This window comes from Tachysurus vachellii, chromosome 10 (genome assembly GCF_030014155.1).
Source record: "Tachysurus vachellii isolate PV-2020 chromosome 10, HZAU_Pvac_v1, whole genome shotgun sequence".
Classification (NCBI taxonomy): domain Eukaryota; kingdom Metazoa; phylum Chordata; class Actinopteri; order Siluriformes; family Bagridae; genus Tachysurus; species Tachysurus vachellii.
Window position 1 is genome coordinate 19,371,674 of NC_083469.1, and position 18,152 is coordinate 19,389,825.

Genomic DNA, 18,152 nt, shown 5'->3' on the forward strand with positions numbered 1-18,152 from the left:
ATGTTACAGTGTTTGAGCACTTCCACATGTCTATTAAATTCTATTAAATGTTAAATACATTAAAAACTTTATCTGCCCATGTTGAGGTTTTAGTAATATGCTAAACCAGATGACCAGAAGAGATGAGAAGATACAAGATTTATTATAATCAAAATTGTAGAGAAATAAATAGACAGTGAAACAGTAACAAAAAAGGGCGAGAGGAAGAAGGGAGTAAACAGAAAGCAGATGGCTAACCACAGTGAGCTGTGGCGTCCAGGCATTGGCTGCCTGGTTAAAGTCTAACCAGATCTCTCTTCCACTTATCTGCAGCACACTGCTCCTAGTGAGCTTGTAAACATTAGAAACTCACCTCCTACACACACCTCACTCTCAGCCTTCTCAAGAGACTTCCATTTTGTTTTACAATCAAGGTTAAGTCTACATGCCTGTTTGAGTCCCGCTGTTGCATTACAATGCACTTGGGTCTATTGTTTAATAATATAAGGAGTTAGACTCTGCTTGGATGTGGTAATCTTGTACAGCATGTCTCGAACCTCTTTGATTTGTCCTAGAAGTGCTTTTTATATTATAACAATTCTAAATTTAATGCTGTCCAAAACAGAAATGCAAATGTGCAATCCTTATACGTCATGTTTTTTTAAGACACTGTGAGTCTATAGATCAGTATGGGGTTGTGGAACACAGGGGTATTTGAGGACACGGATACTCTGAGTCGCTCCATTTCCACGCCTACATCCTGTCCTCCAGACAGATGGGTCATTGGATCACAGACCCTGTTGCCAGGACGACTGCTTTGGCTGCAGCCAATAGAAAACCACACGACAAATGGCTAATCACAACAGCCAAGCCAAGCTGCTTTTTATTGCGACTAAAAGAAAATGTGTGCACATAATAACAGCTAAAGAAATACAACAAAGAATATTTTTGAATCTTTTCTACTCTGATATACATTGCCAGATGACCCTAACATCAAGTCTAAGATGTAGCTGTAAGGATCAACAAATAGCACTGTAGGAGCTGACAGAAATACAAATTTACCCTGTGCATAAATACATCATAGTTTTATAGTGTTGATTCCATATAAAAAGCATTTAACATGTAACAGTATATAACAGAAATGCACATTTTGCAAAACAATATAAAAAAAATACCCCACCCATAATACAATAAATATATAGATAAGTACTTTAATAAAAAAAGTCAGTAGATAAAAACCCTGATGCTATAGAGTCTGTAGTTAAAAAAAAGACTCCAAATAGAATGACCGCTAAAGACAAAAATAAAGACCAAATTTAAGAGGAAGCAATGATCCATGGACACTGAATAAAGCTACTGATAGTCTAAATGTAATACTATTGACTTGGCACGGTGTATCAAGAAACTCTTGCATGTCATGTCTTGCATGGTAGTTCTGGTTCTGTATGAGTAATTTATCCTGCTGTGTTGGAAAAGTTTATTATTGTTGGGATGTTTTAGAAACTTATTTTCAGGGAAAGCTCTTTAGATCAGAATAAAAAATACCACAAAATTATTATTTTTTCATTAAAATCAATAGTGTCTGACTAGTGTCTTGTTGAACAATTTATTTATTAGGATTCCTCATCTAGCAAAAATCTGCATGAACTCTACATGGAATTCATGTTCCTCTGCTTGTTTTTGGATAATTCCTCAAAACAAAACAAAAAATTCCTCAATTGAATGCAGAACAAGAACTTTCTGCAGAATTTACTTTAAGGACATATTAATTGTGTATCACATTTGTATATAGAAACATAATATGCATTTATTCACACATACGTACACAAGCAACACTGGTGACACAGATCCTCATCGAGCTGTTCAGCAAAGGGTTATGCTGTACATACTAAATACTGCTCAGTGTTTATGTATAAATACAGAAACCAGTGAGAATGCCCTAGAATCCCTCTAACAGCAACAATACCCCATTTACTGCCTGAATTTAGCTCTCACCTTTAAATATCAGGATCTCCAGTGCAGTTAGTTTTAAAGCTCTGTAACACCAATTAAATATTAGGATATGTTACTTTTGAGTAAATCTTTCTCAGATTCTCAGACTATTAAAGACAGAGTATTTGCTTTTTATACATTCCAAAAATAGAACATATGGCTCAAAACTTCAGGATTTATATATATATATCTCAAAGCATGTACATTTTCCCCCTCCAATCTCTTTTCACACTTGCATAGTTTGGCATACACTTCTCATGTCATAGATGCACACACAAAATAGGATTTGAGGAGAAACCCTTAGGCTTAGCAACATGTAGGAAACCACATATAAGAAGTGCATGAAAGGCCTGAGGTACCTCCAAGGCCATGGACACAGACATAGATGTATGTAAACAGTCCATATTTGGGGAGGATGCCTTTTAAATCTCAGTGAGAGTGAGCTTCACCATTCCACCTATTTCCTCCATCTGGATCTGAAAGGTGTCTTCGTTGGAGTAATGCTTGATAATATTATCGTCCATGTTGACCAGGATTCTGTTAAAATGACATAGTTTTTTTTAGCAACTCACAGTGCAATGCTGAAATTGTCATAGGTATCTAGCTAACTCTTATCCTTACCTAAGTGCAAAAGAAAAAAGCTTACCCTTTTTTGCACTTCTTGTATACCTTCCCTAGCTTCTCAAGAGGAACCTCATACTTCTCTGAAATCTGATAGACAGAAAAAAAAAAGGAATTTACCACAAGAAATAATCCATAAAAAGTATTGCTGTTCCTTAAAAAGGGAAAGCTGAAAACACTTGGGTGAATTATATGACCCCTCTGCAGTGATTGTAACATTTGTAAGCGGAAGCAAATGGGTTAGTTGCCAAGTCGTATCATAGGTTGACTTATTTTAAAGGAAGCTTAGTATAGTGAATTCACCACTCCTCCCTCCATGCCGACCACCCACTTGTCATTCCACTCTCCACATTCCCATAGCCCATACCAGTGTAATGTGCGTCTACAATATCATCATTCACTAACACACACTATATTTATACACACACACAAACAAATGGAAGCATGCTGTCCCTCACAGTTCTAAATGTTCCCGTCTGCATGCTTTGCTGGCAAGCCCTTGTCTGTGATACCAGCCATCTGTGTGCCCTGTTACCCAGATTCATTCTGCTAACAGTGGTAAACATCATACACACATTCCCTATCCGCTGGACTTTACATAAGCCATGCCATGGCACTTTTACTATGTTTGGCCTGTTGTTGAGTCACGGCATTGTGATTTGTGGAGCTGCACTAAGATCGCACATATCCTTTGGTTGTTAGATTCTGATATTCACAAGGGCAGTGACATGCTTTGACCTCACCTTTGGGCCCAACAGGTTGATTATTAAAGCATTAATGAATACGTTTTGATAATACCCACCCTTATACTTGCCTGGTCACTTGGGAATTGGTTAGGGGATTATTTCTACTGTATTGTGGGCTATACAATATATACTTATTTATGGCATTAATCAGAATCAGATTTATTGGCCAAGTGTGTTGACACACACAAGGAATTTGGTTTCAGTTGTTTGTGACTCAAAAGTACAGACATAAATAACACTATACTATACAAACTATACAAGACAATGCAGATGATGAGATACAATATAGACAGAATAAGTATTAAATATGAATATAGAATATGAACGATCAGTTATGTACATAAAGTGTGTACATAAAGTGTACATAAAGAAACTAAATGGATTACATAATAAGAAAAACTAGTCCATGTATCTGATTTATATGATGTATAGGAGAGGCATTATTGTTTCCATCAGACACAGATATTGTTTAAGAATACGGATCCTGAATTATCCCAGAATAAGGTACTGTGCTGGGTGGCAAAGTGACAAATTTAGGAAGCACTGCAGTAAGGGAACTCACCGCTTCCACCAGTCCTTTCAGTGTAGGAGTCTTTAGCATGAGGGCATCAAAGACCTCCTCGCTCTCTTTCCGCACATACAGCAATACTGGAAGGGCCAGATCAAATTGGTCAATTGTGGTCTTTCAAACATATACAGACAAACACATATGCATGCTTTCTATGGGCTTTTCAAAATGGAGATGAGAGCTACAAAAGAAAAAGAAAAACAACAAACATATTTCTAAATAGTCATCATCTATTTTGCTATGGCCAAAGCCTCATGTGACTTGAGGAGAGCAATTGATCTGTTCTGTGTGTCCTTGGCTCTAGTGACTTTGCACCTCACATACTGTTCCTTTCATTTAGGGATGTTGCCAAAACCACAAGACCCACATCAACTTCCTAGAGTCTGTAGGTCGAGCATTATGCAGAGTTACAGAGTGGGGGGGTATGTTTGAGTGAACAAAGTAGAAGACGCAATACGAAACACAGTGCACAGTGCAGTGTATTAGAGCAGGGAAGTACACATTGCCATGTTGATTTTGGTGTAAAGCCAGTCCAAACACACATATTCACCTGCACACCATGCCACAGCTTCTTGAATGCTAACCAACCGTTCTAATGTAGGTCATAGGTTGTAGGAAACACAAATATGTTTGCTAATGTGTACTTAACATCCCACCACTGTTCTGCACTGAGTGCACAGAAAAAAAAGAAAAAAAAGCCCTACATGCTGCCCATAAAAATACTCAAGGTAAATCGGTGCAAGTGTGTGATTGGAGGATGAGACGGGGTGGTTTTAGGTAATGAAGCACCTTGAAGCAACGTTCCACTGAGACTGCACCATGGTGACAAACAGTCTATTACCAAACAAACACACTCCTTTCTGTACACTCTCTACACTCCTCTCTCATGCAAACAAGATTTCGTACAGAAAATTGGTTCACAAACAAAAAGGAGACAACATCATATAATAAAAACATTGCACACCTCTTTTTGGTTCATCAACCCTGGCCATCTTATTAGGAGGAGATCCAAACTCATCTTCTAAGTAGGGTAATTTTTTCATTCCTGAGCCTGAGCTGAAAGAAAAAGAGAGAGACAGATTAAAAAGATATGTGTGATTCTTAGAAAAGTCAATAAGTCATTGACCCAAAATAATACCAGTGTTTTTACTGACTTTTCTGGTGTTTCCTAGAAAAAGAAATTTTACAGCCTGGAATTTTATTCATTCATTCATTCATCTTTAGTAACTGCTTTATTCCATCCAATGTTGAACTGAGTAACACTGGGCAAATGGCTTGGACGTATCCCAAGTTAGATGCCAGATTATTGTAGTGCACACACTCAAGTACTCAATCACACCTAAGGGAATTTAGCACAGCTAATCCATCTACTGGCATTTTTTGGGAGACATAAAAAATCAAACAAATTACCAATATTTTAAATGCAAACCTACCCATCTTCTGCATCTTCAGTTGAGAAAGGCTGAGTAAAAAAACAACAACAACAACGGAAATATTTAATTACTGTTCAGTGCAACAGCCTGGTAACAGACATTATATAAATTCTATCTTTTGCTGAATAGAGCTTATAATCATGCATTTCTCCATGGATGCGTTATTTTTACACACTTCAACTGTGTAACCCAAGGACAAAACGTTCAATAATATGTCAAGAATAAGATAATGAACAACATTTATGCAGCTTGTACAACATGTGAACATGTATGTAGCTTGGCAAATAGATATTTACAGCAAGCTTACCCACAGACTCTCTTCTGAGGCCATGTCCACACTACTATACTCCCCCACATATTTATTCTTAAAGGAATATTGCTTGAGCTGTATGAAAAGGAGCTTGACCTGTGCTGTGATGTCCATAGTGCTTTACTAATAAACTAAAATTGGCTCCTTATTTACATATAAATTCCCATATATGACACTGTCATTTAGGTTATTTTTACGTTTTCTCTTTATTGTTTTTTATAGTTAGCCAAGAGGCTGATTTCAAGATAATTCACACAGTTGAATAATTCACACAGACCTTTCAGGCCAAAAACATATTGTCCCATTCCCCATCCTTGGTGTGCATGTTCTCCATTATCTACTATGTGACTGAACCCAAAATAGGTTATGTGGATTTGCACTGGAACTGCACCAAAACTGTGTGCAAAAAACAAATGTTTTTCTGTGTAATTCAGGACAGCAAACAGTCAGAAGATTTATTTTTGGATTTATACTGCTCTAGGGGTCAGCTGGTGTACAGCCTGTAATGGGGTTAAAGGTCTTTCTCAGGGACCGTACTCATCTGTGATCCAGTAGAAAGCTATGGACATGAGCCTCCGAAACAGACTTTAATAAAATATAAAAATAAATAAATAAACAAAATTAAACATGTTTAATTAGGACCTGCACAAGCTTTTGGAGTCCTTGTTATGTCTATCAGAGTCCAAACTGATAACATCCAAAACTGTGCCATAAAGAGATTTGTTCATTGAGAGAGCATGCAGTTTTCTCGTGTTAGCCAAGTACAGCTCTGAGGTCATACTGACCTGACTTCATTTATTATCTCTTGGGATAGGTTGTGGGAAATTGCACTGCTAGTATGTGAAACACTTCCTCTAGAGTTTTTTTTTTACTGTTTCAGTATAGAGAAACAGATGATATGATGGTAATGTAATGAGTCAGATTCTTATTCTGAATCTTAAATCTGCTTTCAGTGAAACCGATCAGTTGTCTTATTTAGTGGAAACTGTACTTGTACAGCTTCTTCAGTCATTTTCTGTAATTATTTATATACAGTATATGCATTTATTATTATCTATTCTACATTGTAAAGCTCTGTGAATGTGTGTGTGATGTGTGTGTGCTTTGTGTGTGATTAAGATTTTGTGTACTGCTCTCATGATCATATAATCTTATGCCATAGTGATGAGCCTTAAAGAACACTACACTGACGATACAGGAATTTACTCACGTGGCGCTGGAAATTTGCGAAGTGTATGTCTGGGATGAAGAGGACAGGCTGAGTGTCCAGGTCTGACATCATCTTGAACACAGTGATATCACTACGCTTGTGCATCATAGACATTTTGGCATCCACAACTAGAAAATAATCACATTAATAAACACACATCAGAGTCAAGTAGAAAAACAACACAAAATTATTGTGTTTTATAGCTAACCATCTGCCTGCCCCTGCTAGATTTTGTGCATTATATTATCTGATGATTACTGTTTTTCTTATTAGCAAACATGAAATCATGCAGTAATGCAGTTTACACTCACAGGGAGCCAAGTTCACATCAGCTTTGCTCTTCCTGCGTGACTGTTTGCGCTCCTCATCGCGGATCTTCCTCTCTGCCCCCTTGTCACAAAACACCTTGATCTGGCAGTAAGCACGGTGAATAGGCTTGTTGCTTCGGTTGTTGTAGCTGTATGTGTCAATTTGCAGGTTCAGTGGGAGACCCTTCACACCCTTCTGAGAGGAAAAGTCTGTGCTCAGGCAGTTGACTGAGATGAAGATCTAAACAAGATGGAGAAGAAAAGATCCATTAAAAACACTGGGCTATTTAGAGCACACTTAAAAACCCCAAAATGTAATGCATCCCATCATTTATTCAGTCATTAATGCTTCATACATTGTCATTTACTTTTAATGTTATATAAAGGATGCTGTAATCTGTATGCTGTATTCATTATTTATAGCTTTTTCCTAAGTGAGACAGAGTGTGGGTCCTGAAGCAGTTAATTGTTGTATGTCTCCCCCTTTGGGCTCAGATGCAATAACACTTGATTCCTTACAGATAAAGAAAGTTTATAGTACAATATATTAACAGTAGCAAACAGTTCCATATTTAATGCTTTACCCAGACAGATATACATTATAGTTGTAATAGAATTTGTATTAGTATTATTAGTATTCATTTGATATTCCTTTCTATCAAGCGGGAAGTCGTGGCCTAATAAGGGGGAAGTCGTGGCCTAATAAGGGGGAAGTCGTGGCCTAATGGTTAGAGAGTCTGACACCTAACCCTAAGGTTGGGGGTTTGAGTCTCGGGCCGGCCATGACTTGAGCAAGGCACCGAACCCCCCAACTGCTCCCCGGGTGCTGCAGCATAAATGGCTGCCCACTGCTCCGGGAGTGTGTTCACGGTGTGTGTGTGTGGGTGTTCACTGCTGTGTGTGTGCACTATGGATGGGTTAAACGCAGAGAACAAATTCTGAGTATGGGTCACCATACTTAGCCGTATGTCACGTCACTTTCACTTTCAAAGGAAAGGTATACAAGACAGTAGTGAGAGCAGCTATGCGGTATTAGTTGGGTTAGAGACTGTAGCAGTGAGGAAAAGACATGAGGCAGGGATGGAGGTAGCAGAGATGAGGATGTTGAGGTTCTCTTTAGGAGTGCTGAGGATGGACAGGATCAGGAATGAGAACATCAATGGGACAGCTCAGGGTTTAGGAACAAGGTCAGAGAGGATAGATTGAGATGGTTTGGACATGTACAGAGGAGGGAGATGGTTATATTGGTAGAAGGATGTTGGAGATGGAGCTGCCAGGTAAGAGGTCAGGAGGAAGGAAAAAGAGGAGATATATGGATGTGTTAAAGGACATGAAGTTAATTGGTGTGAGAGTAAAGGATCAAGAGGATAGAGTTAGGTGGAAACAGATGATTCGCTGTGACGACACCTAACGGGAAAAGCCGGAATTACAACAACAACAAGAAGATTTAATGTCCCTTTGGCAACTAATTAATATAACTATAAAAAAAAATAATAATAATAAAAAAATAATAAAAGAAAATATATATCGATGCAGATTAGTAATACAGAACACTAAGCGAGATAAAACAGAATTTTTCAACAGGCGCTTTGAGATCTCACTCACTCATTTTCTACCGCTTATCCGAACTACCTCGGGTCACGGGGAGCCTGTGCCTATCTCAGGCGTCATCGGGCATCAAGGCAGGATACACCCTGGACGGAGTGCCAACCCATCGCAGGGCACACACACACACTCATTCACTCACGCAATCACACACTACGGACAATTTTCCATAGATGCCAATCAACCTACCATGCATGTCTTTGGACCGGGGGAGGAAACCGGAGTACCCGGAAGAAACCCCCGAGGCACGGGGAGAACAATGCAAACTCCACAAACACAAGGTGGAGGTGGGAATCGAACCCCCAACCCTGGAGGTGTGAGGCGAACGTGCTAATCACTAAGCCACTAAGGGGGCTAATCCCCCCCCGATCAGTCAATGCTAATTTTGTACGTGCTGTTTCACAACTGTCCGCTAGGTGGCAGAACAGGCCATACGTATATTCTTTCTAAACGATCGAGTCTGTTTCATACTTGCTTTGTGTTTGTACACCTGGTGAATCACTGAAACACGATTAAGAGCAACATTTCATTATTATTTATCAACATTTTCATTATCACTGTACAAAATGATGTCATAATGCATATTTTCTGTACTTCTTATCATTTTTATAAGCAAAAAGGACTGCAGAATGAATATCTACACTTCTCATTCCATCTTTTTCTCTTCTGTCTTACACACACACACACACACACACACACACATACACATACACATAAACACAGATACACACAGACAAGCACAGCAAACAGAGAGCACTCCAGAGTACACGGATGAGTATCCTATGACCGCATACATACCTTGTGATCTACATCCTGGTATTCAGTACAACACACAGCACATAATGCTGCATTTTACGCATGACTCATTAATACATCAGTATGTATTAACTTCAAAAATTAGCTGACAGTAATTTTTTTAGGCTATAAAGGAAATTTAGCCACTACCATTTAGGGCTTAAAAAGAAGCTGAACTGGTCAGTGGAGGTGGATTAAAAATGTCAAGCTGCCACTTGATGAGTGACGGGTTTGTACCACACGTCCTGATATACTCGTTAAACTGGATTCCATAAAGTGTCAGTGCTAGGTTTTAGGTCTTGGCTCTTCTACTTTGCTTTATGTTTCCTCATTCCTTTTTGGGCAGAGCTGCGTCTCACCCAAACGTCTCCTCTGAGAGCATCACCATAGCATACAATAGGGCTGACAGGTGAAATGGGCTGAGAACTAATTCTTAGTAGCTAACACACTAACACGCCCACATACACACACTTCTTTACTGTGTTACATACATAAGTATTTACCTTCTTCTTACACAAAAGGATTTAATTTTATTTATTTTTCATTATTACTTTACTTTAAAACATAAGGTGCCGTATTAGTCAAAATGAAAGCACACTTAAAACCAAAAACAAATGCACGCCATGGAAAGTCCCTGATTAGCACTTCCTTGCTCATATTCACTCCTAATTACACCTTTCAAACCAGCAGAAACAAGGCACATGGTTTGTTTTGCCTGAAAGATCTCCATTGTTTGAGTAATCACAATGTGCCCAACATGGCACTGTCTATTTTGAGTATAAATCTCTTCACAGGCCTACTTTTCTAAAGGTCAGGTTTATTTTAAGAGGTGAGGAGGGTTTGTTAAACACAGTAATATAGCACCAAAATAGTTCAATAAAAGCTCAGTTTTTACAGCACCGTAAAACTCACAAACTATTAGCCTGTAACCTGAACTTAACAAACTAATGTCTAATCTGCCACAGATCTCAAACTGATGGGATGCCCCAAAACTAAAGGACAGAACAAGCACAGCAACAAGTACATGCACTCTTGCTATATACAGTACATATTACTAACTCTTGATTCAAACTCAAAACAAAATATTAATAATATCTATAGTTAAGTGCTTCTTACTGAAATAACAGTTGAGAGATTCTTAAGCAACATCTGGTGGAATTCAAATGAGTTCTTCACTCTAAAGTGAAATTTGATTTTGCTACTTATTGGACTTTTCAACTGAAGCTGAAAGAGTAATGACAATATTTTCCAAAGCCTACCTTTGCCTCTTCATTGATGTCCCATGTGAAAGAGATAGCGTTGTAGGAAATCTCCTCAATGTTGCTGATGGTATTAAAGCTTTCTTTGTAGTCAGCTGTGGAAAGGGGAAAATGTTGAGGTTAGCACTAAAGGACCGAGGAAAGAAAGGAAAGTTTTAGGTTGTTTGAAAGATGAAAAAGACATGAAAAGATGCCGAAGGTTTATACAAAAAAAAAAGAACTTGTGTTTGCTCAATTAATATAGGGCAGCTTAAACAGGACCAGCTATGCTTCAAGTGCTGTTGATTTGTTTTTCTACAGACTAAAAAAGTTCCCCAAGATCACCAAAATCTGTAATCTCCGAGATGTCCCATCACTGTAGCTAGTGTTTGACGTGATTACTAAATGTCATTTGTATGCTTCTGAGTATATAAAAAAAACACCAAATGTCCTGTCAGATTTAACATCGATTGGTGGGGGAGGCTCGTATTGTTTGGATATCAACAGACTCAGGAGTAATAGATTGTAGTCATCTTTTATTGTGTGTTGAATTGAGTTGGTAGACTAACTTCAAGCTCACTTTTTCCAGGTCAATTCAGCCCATGTTGTATTGTTTACCTGCTACCCCCATTCATCAGAGAACAGTTTGCAGATGGTAAACAAAAAGGATCATTAAGCTCTTTCTACCTCCACCCCCTTTCTCTCCCACCCACTTCCACTGTAATATGGCTCTCATCTTTGATCTATAGAGCATTCTCTGAGACTATTCGGCAGAATCCCCTAAAAGCCTTAGTTAGTATTTGGTCAAATTTAATTATGTTATTACTCTATAATCACCCTATATGAATAATTTATAGTTTTATATAAGAAACCTGTTTTATGTGTTTTTATGTGCTTAGAAAAATCGACAATATGATTTTTATTATATTTTATCTATCTATCTATCTATCTATCTATCTATATATATATATATACGTATATATATACGTATATATATATACTGTAAAAAGAACATTTTTCAATTGAAACAGGCACAGAGTGAGTTTCTTGACCCAGCCTATTGAAACACTGTTTTTATCTTGTCTTGAATAGAGCATGATGGTCTAAAATGGTGTCTGACAAAGTCTGCATTGTTTTTTTTGTTTTGTTTTGTTTTGTTTTACAGCACAGGTGAATGAGCCTGAGTCATGAAGAAAACATGGGCTCTGGGAAAAACCTGAAACTCCTCACCGATGTCGATACATCTCTGTTTGGCTGTGTGCTGTCTGGAGTGCCAATACTTCCAGTGCTTGAGCTGATCATCCCTACATTTCTCCTCACCGAACACTACCATCACAACACTCTGTAAAAACAATTTATGATGAAGGTTCAAGACACATGTCTAAGTTACATGTCATACAAACACACACAAACACACACACACACTCCACATACCCTGACTTTGCAGATGGGGTGGTGAAGGACTTTGCTGTTGTCTGTTTCCTTTAGAGTGATAGGGTAGAACTGGCCCTTATTGAGGTATGTCATTGTGCCATCACCTGACTTCTGCCGGAGGGACTTTGAGGCTTCCAGTGTGTACTCAAAATTATTACTGGTAAACAAAGGCAAAACCATTGATCCAATTAAATTAAGCTACAATAAAATTCCCCTTGTAAATATTTACACCCAAAGCAATTTTAATTCTCTTTACTGTGATATGAAAAGCAATGTGCATACATTTTTTGGTTGAAGGTCTACAGTCACATGAGAACTAAGCTAGTCATTGACTTTAAGGATTTAATCGTAATACTGAAAAAAATGGTAGGCATCTTATCATCATGATCTCCCAAAGGGGGGTTCTCGGGAATGAGGCAGTTATGATGGCTTACCCCGACATGGTGTCGAAGGCGGGATAGTCCTCTTGTGCAATAGTGGCCATCCGTAACTGGAGATCCCCTGGGAACGAGAACACCTGTGGAGCACAAAAGAGTGTCCGAGAGGGCCCGGCATCAGCGCAAACAGCCACGCCGTGGCGTTGCTTGCAGCCAGCCAAAGCATGCAACCACAGGGCAAACAAAAAGAGAGCTTCCCCTAAGTTATCTGTGTGTGCAGGGTTTTGTTGGCCATTCTAAAGTAATCCCCCGCCCCTCCATAACATAGGTTTTTAATACAGACCAGGAGAGATTTAAAAAGAGAGCGAGAGAAAAAGAGAGTCAGAGAGAGAAGGCCCTGGCTTTTGTGCAGCAGAAAAACACTGCACTTTATTGTGCCAGCGAGACAATGGCATAATGACATGCTAGCCGCTCTTCTGGCTATGTTCAAATAACATTTCAAGCATTATTCTGCCTTACACTAGCGTTTGCTGTAAAGGTGATATTATATGAGCATTGGGGTAGGGGGCTCTGTGTGAGAAGAACCATGATGAAGGTAGTGAGGGAAAAAAACAATACATGACTGAAAGAATAATGAGAAGATCAACCTACCTCCTGACCCCCTTCCTTGAAGGTCTCAGGGAAGGTAGAGTCTGGTGTACGGGGCTGTGGGTTGGGGCTGAACTGACTGTGGGCGAGCTGACGATCGAATGCCACTGCATGACCGTCAGGCTCAGAGCAGTGTGGGTTGGGCACGGAGACAGAAAAAGCATGTGATGGCTCTTCAGTCTTTACAGGGTAACTGGGCATAGCAGCGATAGACACAGTGACTGTGGTGTCGGGTGAGGGGAAGAGTGCCCTCTTGTCCTGCACCAGCTGGTTCCCAGGGAGCACGATGTTCAGCGGGACTCCCTTCAGAACCTGGATCCTGTTCTCAGGTGATGTCATTGAGGCCTCTGGGAGAGGAGCCATGAGGTTCCTGCTGAAGAGGAACACAGACGTCACGCAACAGCAAAGACAACAAAAGGGTCGTCCATAACCACTGCTTTGAACAAGTGCACGTCACCTTTTGTTGGGATCCACATCAGAGCCTAGGATGTCAGCCTTTGGCTGGGATATTGTCCTCTTTTCCCGTGGCACCTGGGGAAGGCAAACACAGCCTCTGTTAACCTGAACTACACACAGCTTTATCTTTATAGATGACCTGTTATTTATTGCAGTGGACATACAATACATTCAGTGCCAAAGCTTTGTATTACCGAGGATCATTTAATATTAATGTCCAAGCAATTCTTTAAACAGACTGTTAATTAATTAAGTTTATTAGTTAGTATACTAATAGATACAGTACATATGTGAGTGCAAACATATATATTTACATAAACTGGCTTTACATTATCATGATGATTCAGGACATTGCAGATATCCACAGTTGTCTGACCCTAACATTTCTTCATATTTCTCCATGCTATTTCAGATCTCAACCGCTGTCCTTACATATCTCAAGTTTCAACATCAGGCATTGTCAAAATCAGTCACTTGCCAATATATTAAAAGTATCTAGCTTCTCATAATGAATGCTGTTCAGGAATTAAGCTTTGACATTTGGATACTGAAAATTCTCTGTACATAGCTAAGAAGAAGCTGATGATACAATCAATAATCCATAAGTATATTCAAGACTAGGCCTCTTTCAGTACCTTGTAATAGTCATAAAGAAGGCTTAAAGCAGCAGCACTGTCTTCATCTCCATTGATGCTCATCATGGCTTTGGTGGCAGCTGTAAGAGGGTTCTCCAGAAAGGACTTCCATGCTTCATCGTCACTGGTGAAGTTACGACGTTGGCTGTAGGCTGGATCATTCTGTAGCACGAGCACTGCCCGCTTACTGTGAGGGATAGAGATGGATGAGAGAAAGAAACAGCACTACTAGTCATCTATGTAGGTATGTACTGTACAAAAAGAAACACTTTTGTGTAGAAATGGGCTTAAGATAAACCAGTCAGACACCTCAGGTGACTGGACTTCAAAAATAAACAACAGCTTTGTTTAACTGAAGAAGTTATACCGGCTTGGTTGTGCAACGATGACGAGACAGTGACAAATGAAGGTACATCTTTTTACATAAAGCAGTCAAAGGTCTTCATTATAATGGTGAACCAAGGTAAACCCATCTGAAAGTGGAATAAATCTCAGTCGCTTCCTGTCTGACAAGATGCCCTACTGGCTCTTCCAGTAAGACCAACAAAGATCAGAGTTCCTCATTGGGTGGCTGTCAAGAATCTTGACAGAATGACCTGCCTTGACATTACAGAGCATTATACCATCAATCAGTGTAAAGGCCTATTGTTTTAATAAGAAAGAAAAAACCCTCGTCTTATTCTTCAACATCATTGTTCTACATTTGTAACTATCATTTACCAGGAGACATTTTGTGTATTACTAGAAAGAGACAATGTGTGCCTTTATCTGGGTGTAGTTATTTCTACATAATGAAGGAAGGAGGTTGCAAATGACCTAACAAGCTTGGAAAGGTAAAGATCTTTTCATACCAAAGTACCAAAGTAGTTTGGGTATGTTTAATAGTTTACTGATAATCGCTCAAATGTAAAAGGCAGAATAAGACTGTATGTTCTTAAAATACTTCATTGATGACATTCTGAGTGATGAGGTTTTGATTCACAAAGCGAATGTTATGATGCCATGGAAACACTAGCGCGTCCTCATAGGATAATTGTTGACGCACTACGGATTAGCAGTAATCTGATAACTAATTGTGCCATTCTCTAAGCCTCTCCTGCTCCAACCCCGTTTGATTTTAACACTGGAACCTGATAGATCCGTTATCCCGGGACAATAAAAACCTGAGTGGGAACGCAATCCCGCTACTAAAAACAATAGGGTTGATCATGCGTGAAATTGTTAATGATAGGCTTTACACCATATCCTGACTATATCCCCGTGGAGAAATTAAAAAGAAAAAACTTTCCGCTGGGATTTCAAGGTCATACCCTCAAACATTTTATTGCACCTTTGACATTTCATAATAGCATGCAAACAAATGGGATGCAGGTCTGCTACTGCCAGCCAGCATAAATGACTAATTTTCCAATTGTCTTAAATGTGGCAGGAGACAGTTCATGCAATAAGGTCAATCATTTAAAATCAAACACAAACTTACAAGACTCATTAATAGTTTTATTTAATACTTAAAACAAAATCACATGCACTCAGATATAAGTTATTTTTGAGTGGCTTTTTTTATTTTTTAATAGGCGTACAGAGCAGCAAACACCAACAACCAACAACCTTCCTGATGATCTGCTACTCAATTTTGTTTAGTTTTTTAATTACAAAGGCACAAACTTAAACACAATTTGTTCCCTGGAAAAAACAGCCAACGCCTAATGGTGTACGATTTCACTAGAGTCAACAGACTCTCCGTCGATGCACTGAAATCTTAAAAATACAAATGAACCAACATAAGGTTTATAAAAAAAAAAAAAAAAAAAAAAAAAAAAAAGCAGCCGCTGTTAAATTACATTCAAATTGCATTTCAATAACAAACGTCACTGAATGTCATCAGGCGACAAACTCCTTCCTGTGCGTAAAAACCTGCCAAGATTTAGACCGAGGTGCTTTCAAATCTGTATTAGGGTGCTTGAAATTGTTGTGACACCCACTGAAAATGGGTGAAAAATGTGTTTTACGTAGTTATTTAACTAGTTCCATTCATTTTCCTCTAATTTAGTTGACTACGGCTAAAAACTAGTGTGCGCAAACAGGACGGTACGAGGCAGCGCGCACGGAGTCCTGGCGCGGCAGGTGCAGTACACCTGTGTGTGTGTGTGTGTGTGTGTGTGTGTGTGTGTGTGTGTGTGTGTGTGTGTGTGTGTGTGTGTGTGTGTGTGTGTGTGTCAGCGGCACGGGTCTGAACACGACAGGTGGAACAGAGCCGAAACTCTGTGCGCGGCTCAATCCTACATCTCCAACTCGCGCAACTTCTCACAACAGCTCTGGAAGTTTCAATAGACCCGAAAATAATGACCTCGAATTTGTCTTTCTGTTCGAAGTAAAGGAAAATGTTTCTTAAAAAAAATACAATTCTGGGGAAAAAACAAAAACAAAAAACAAGCAAATACTACATTAGAGTTAAGACGAAGCGTTTGTCTTCACAGCTGCTCCAAATGAGTAGTGTCCTGTAACGGACCTGAGCTATTCACTGTACACACACTTACTTGTCATGCTCCTGTGACATCTCGTTTTGGTCGGACTGGACTTTCTAGTTGGTACTGTATATCCGACCCGTCTTCTTCCAGCAGAGGAACGAGGGAATGAGGGTTATCGTTGCGGCTGTCGGCGAGAGAACGGGTTTTGTTAGCTTTTCTTGCTTTTTGGGATATACTCAAAAGTTAGGGCCGGTTTTACCTGTGATAGGGCATCGGATTGGGTTACACCTGAGAGGGCGGGGCCTAATATTCGACTACACTTGGGACTTCTAATTGGCCCATCAGTTTAGTAAACAGAGCAGACCAATCAGCGAGCAGGTGGAATTAGCGGGACCTGGTGGTGCCTGTGATCCACTGATCATCTAACAGGCTATAAGGAACATATTCTATACTTAGACATATTTATCTAAATGATAAGATGTTATACAATTATGTTACAACTGCAGCATTATTTTTATTTAGACACATGATTTGTTTAAATAATACACTCTATCTCTCTGAAATGCCCGTTATTGCAGTCTAATCTCTGGTACTCTGACATGACTAGAGAAATTCTCCAAAAAATCAGTTCCTTCTGGTTGAAGACAGAGATTTCTTGTTCCTGATTTATTCATGCGTTCTCACTTCGTACCATTCGTTCCAAAACGTATCATTCTCATTCATTCTCACCACATGGTGCACTTTATAGGCAGGGGTTCTGTAACCTGCTGTAACCGGAGACCAAGATAACTGTAAAGATCATTTCATGAACCCACTCAGGAAACCATCTCGTGAACATAAATTAAATGTGTATAATTAATAATATCTTTTCAATTTTCATCTATTTCTTAGAACTGTAGCATTTTCCATTAATATACTGTTCAGAGGCAGAATTATAAGGTCTAAGGTTATAGGATTCACTTCAAAGATCCAGTCAAAAAGGCTAATAATAGTTTTCAATAATAATTATATTGTAATAAACTCAATAATAATTGTAATCACGTTCACAGACCCTGAGTGGGTCAGAACCACCACTACATTTTTTGTTTGTAAATTAAGAACACTATACACACACCATACTGCACCTGGACACTTTAAGGACAATTCTTTAAAAAAACCATACACATTTATGTATATGTATATTTATGCATATGTATATACAGTATTTCTCAACGTATATTTTCATATTTTTATATAGTTTTTTATATAGTTTTTTATATAGTTTATACTTTTTTATTTATCTATCTCCCTTTGGTTTGGTTTATTTTTTATCCTAAATTGCATTTCACT

General features: G+C 38.9%; 1 protein-coding gene across 2 annotated transcripts; it reads right to left on the bottom strand.

The window, feature by feature from the left end:
* Nucleotides 1–833: 833 nt before the first annotated feature.
* grhl1 (grainyhead-like transcription factor 1) lies at nt 834–17,065 on the bottom strand. Of its 2 annotated transcripts, none has more exons than XM_060880136.1 (15): nt 16,893–17,065; nt 14,356–14,542; nt 13,722–13,795; nt 13,268–13,634; nt 12,674–12,756; nt 12,240–12,396; nt 12,036–12,147; nt 10,827–10,921; nt 7,171–7,408; nt 6,860–6,987; nt 5,340–5,368; nt 4,871–4,962; nt 3,901–3,986; nt 2,618–2,682; nt 834–2,508 (listed from the first exon to the last, which is right to left on the bottom strand). In XM_060880136.1, the coding sequence occupies exons 1-15, from the start codon at nt 16,910–16,912 to the stop codon at nt 2,394–2,396; spliced, it is 1,848 nt and encodes a 615-aa protein (XP_060736119.1). In that variant the 5' UTR covers nt 16,913–17,065; the 3' UTR covers nt 834–2,393. The 2 variants fall into 2 exon arrangements, with proteins under 2 accessions (XP_060736119.1, XP_060736118.1); XM_060880135.1 differs by having other exon boundaries at nt 13,268–13,637.
* Nucleotides 17,066–18,152: the final 1,087 nt, after the last annotated feature.

Bases quoted from the DNA above. Each gene is read 5' to 3' on its own strand.
- grhl1 (XM_060880135.1), bottom strand. From the start codon at position 16,912: ATGTCACAGGAGCATGACAA. The intron at 12,757-13,267 runs GTAGGTTGATCT...TGTGCTCCACAG, and splicing joins TCAAGGAAGGGGGTCAGGAG to GTGTTCTCGTTCCCAGGGGA. The intron at 10,922-12,035 runs GTGAGGAGTTTC...CCCTTTCCACAG, and splicing joins ACAGAGATGTATCGACATCG to CTGACTACAAAGAAAGCTTT.